The 3,899-nt window shown below is 41.9% G+C and overlaps 1 protein-coding gene across 1 annotated transcript in view; it reads right to left on the bottom strand.

The window, feature by feature from the left end:
* Positions 1–179, bottom strand: part of NDUFA12 (NADH:ubiquinone oxidoreductase subunit A12) — a 12,908-nt gene extending 12,729 nt beyond the window's left edge. The window contains exon 1 of the mRNA XM_042025865.1: positions 50–179. Within this exon, the coding sequence (XP_041881799.1) occupies positions 50–138 (89 nt within the window). The 5' untranslated portion in view covers positions 139–179. The remainder of the gene's footprint in view (positions 1–49) is intronic.
* Between the last annotated feature and the right edge of the window lie 3,720 nt (positions 180–3,899).

A 3,899-nucleotide genomic window follows, 5' to 3' on the forward strand; every position in this document is an offset into this window, starting at 1 on the left:
GCGGGGCGGCGGTCGCGCAGCGGGGAGGCCCCGCCGCCCGCCGCATTACCTGAGCAGCTGCAGGATGGCGCCGCGGGCGCCGCCGTGGCCGCCGATGTGCTTCAGCGCCCGCTTCAGCACCTGCACGTACTCCGCCATCTTGGGGCGGGCCGCGCCTCGGGCCGCCCCGCCGCCCTTGGTGACAGCGACCGCCCGGAAACGGAACCAGCGGGGAGATCCGCCTTGGGTATTTCTTAGGTCGCTCAAGGGTATTTTCTGATGAATACACTGCGATTCGGCTCCCAGTCTGCACAGCCTGGATTCATAGAACACTTGCCTAATGCTTCCACGTGAAGGTCAGCAAGATACAAAGAACTTCAGGACAGGGAGAAAAGCCTCTTCATAATAGAAATGTTTCCTGACAATCCCTTATTTCACACAGGTCACAAGATCTGTGGTGAGAAAAGAGTTACCAAGACTGGCAGTAAGGAGTCCAGGACTGCCCGGATCAAGAATCAGGGGCAGCGCAGGTGACATCTCACCCCATGCAGACTGCGGGTGATGGTCAGAGAAGAGCTTAACAGTCTTGTCTCTCCTGGCTTTTCCCAACTTCAGCAGGCCATCAAGTAATGTGTATCTGTTGTCTCATCCATGTGTCCACTCCACCTCTCCATCTTGTCCCAGTGCCTTCTGATTCTGCATCAGCAGGAGGAAAGACCTTTGATTGCCCTGCTGTGGATAGTGGCAGGACTTTACTACTGTTGCTGCAGGGCCGAGCAGGCAAGGTGCAGGATTATTTCTGTGACCTTCACAAGGCTACTGCTACACAGGCCAGGCAAAAAATAGATCCACAGTACTTTGTCAGAGCAGGCAGGGCTTGGAAAAGCCCCTGGTAAACACATCATCGGTGCTGGAACCAGTGCTGGCTGATGAGCAGAGACCAGCTGTCAAACATGTAAAGGCCAAGCTGTTGGACACCGTCACTATCAGAATGGGGGATTTGGGAAGGAACAAAGTAGGAGTTGGAGTGAAAAATTAAGTAGGTAAACTTGAAAGGAAAATGAGACTGAGAAAAACCTGTGTCAGCCAAGTTCACAGTGTGGAAATATACCCATTTCAATGTAAAGTCTAATGGTCTGAATTTCCACTCAAAATTTTTTAGTTTTAACACAAGTGGTTTTGTTTTCAAACACAAAACACAGGCCCTGCTGGTTCTGTGCTCTGTGCTCGAACCACAGCATCTCTTTTGCGACAAGTCTTAGGCTTCAGTATTCTTGTGGCAGGTTATTTGCATTTTCAGTCAAAAGTCTTAGAAAATCCATTAAATACATTAAAATATGGTCAGATAAGTGTACATTAGCAGGCATAAGAACAGGGAGGAACATTTACAGTCAGAATTCACTCATTGTCTCTAACTTCATACACAGAAACCGTTATTTTGATATAAACTACTGATGATGGAGTGTAAAATATGGAAGAAGTGTAGTTTAAATTAGGAAGCCAACTTTGGAAGCATTGTACAGGTTCAATGCCCATACCAGTTTCTAAGCCTATTAGTGTAACTGGGATAATTTTCATTGACTGCAAATATAATTCCATGAGCATTTTCTCTGCTGGCACTGAAATAACACAGTTGTTTGTTGTGGGTTTTTCTCCCCAAGGGTTAAAATTATGTGGATCACTTCACTGATCCATGTGGTACCATGGTTCTTTGACTGAGAGCACTGTGGAGGATAGGGCATTGTGACACAAAGCTGGAAGAAGGGATCAACTTAATGTGACTTTGATGCTACAGAAGATTTTGTGGGGAATACTTTCTTAATAGCAGGAACATTTTACAGCATCTTCTTCGAGTTGCATTTTAAAATTTTTTTGTACTATTTTCTCCATTACTTTAGTCAAGTGAGATCTCCACTGAGAAATTAATTACCTCAGAACTGCTATAGTCCCAGCACATCTACTTAAACTGCTTCTATTAATGTGTCACTGTGCATGAAAAAGAGAATCTGACTACTGTGTTAAAAAATTCTCCCTGGACTTGGTGCAAATGTCATGGCTGAATACAGTGGAATGCAAATGCAAGTATGTCTTCCTAAGGATTTACTGGGGCATCTTTGGGAGGCAGCATTGAAATGCTGTCTTGTCACTCAAGTAACTTGTCAAACTCATGCAGCCATAAGGAATATTTAATTCCCAGTTTATTTAAATTTAAGACTCTGGTTAGATGTTGCTTTTTTTACATCGAAATTAGCACACTGAACCTCACTTCCTCAAAAACTCTTGCTAAACACATTTAATGCTGCCTTGTTTTTCTCCTCTAGTTCAAGTAAATGTCACGGAACTGCTGCCAGAACTCTTTTTCAGGCCTAAAAAACTCCCCTCTCAAATCTGAACACAAGTTACTCGCTTCTTTCCTAATACAGAGCATAACAAACAATGTATTTTTCGAAAATAAACAAATCCATTTTCTGAGTGTCTCAAAGGATGACACGTAACTTCCCTTCATTTTGTTAGCACACAACCATCTCACTGAATCCTAGTTTAGTTTTTCATTTAAAGAACTTTATTCAGTGGTACAATTGATCTTGAAAAACTTAAGTCCATATATTCTCAGAAAGTGCAAAAGTCAACTGATCTACAGAACAATTTAATGTTTACATTTTACCTTAGAAGAACTCTTTTTATTACGTTTGCCTATTCCACTGCCATTCCCTCTGTTCTTAGTATGGAAAGTCATGTAAATTTACTCTGCAGTGGTTCTCAACTGTGGGACATACGTTTACAACAATAAATGGAAATCCTTTTCTTAATTAAACTAAGAGAAAAATCCAACAGAAGACTAACAAATAAGAGCATACTATGCAGATTTTGAAAATGGTATCACTTCCTGCCCCATCCTTCTAGAACTGCAAAATTCCAGAAGCAAAGTCCAACCCACAACACGAATCTCCACAATTCAGTGTCCAATAATACTCTAATCCAGTCTCTAACCATAGTTTCTCTCACTTTAGTCTGAACAGTGCAATCTAATGCTTTCACTAACACATTTTTTAGTCCTATCATCCATATATATTTCCCAAAAACACAGTTGAAAAAGTTTTTGTCAGTTGGGTTCTATTTATTGAGAAGGTTGGAAGAGAAGTTCATAGCCTGGAACTAAGCAAAACATTACCAAGAAATACTTTATAATTTTCAAAAAACATTTGAGTATGTAAACTGTGAGAAGTTTAGCTCTCAAAACCCCATGAATAATAAATTTACTGGCACTCTTAGAAAACACCTGTCATTTTGTGGGAACTGTCTGGGTTATGTCTCCAGCAGTAACTCTACCTTCATCTTTGATTTTCCAATGGCAAAACTCTCCTGGTTACAGAGTGAAAGAAAAATTCCTTTTGGAGTTGTTCCTCAGGCAGCCTTCATTAGCCAAAACGTGGCTGTTCAGTTTTTTCCCTGGTAAAACCCTAGGATGAAGCAGAACTGAAGTAACTGTAAAAGAGCTCAGACACCTCGTGAACAGCTTACTGGAACGGATTAGACTGCAGGTCTGCAAAGCAGCAGGAATCTGCAGGCCCAAGCCACTCAGTTCTGCTGAGTGAAATGCACTATAATAAATAGTTCAGAAGAACCCGTGGTGGAACAGCTCTATCTGGTTTCTCTATTCTCACAGGCAAATCTACTGCAGAAGTTTAGTTAAAAGCATTCCCAGAACATCACTTCTGTGCTATCCCTTTCCCCCTACCATTTCACACAAACTACAAATATTCCTGCCTCCTTATTAGCACCCCACCACCTCCCCTTAATCCAAGCAGAGTTAACTTGAAAATATATTTGGGCAAACATTACTACAAGATGCAGTTATTAAAAAAATAATCAGGAAATGCATTTGTTCAGCTGGTATCAACAGCCACAAAAACCTTAAG

The sequence above is a fragment of the Corvus kubaryi genome, unplaced genomic scaffold, assembly GCF_017639235.1.
Source record: "Corvus kubaryi isolate FWS band 111438036 unplaced genomic scaffold, C.kubaryi_AGA036_p1.0 129, whole genome shotgun sequence".
Classification (NCBI taxonomy): Eukaryota; Metazoa; Chordata; class Aves; order Passeriformes; family Corvidae; genus Corvus; species Corvus kubaryi.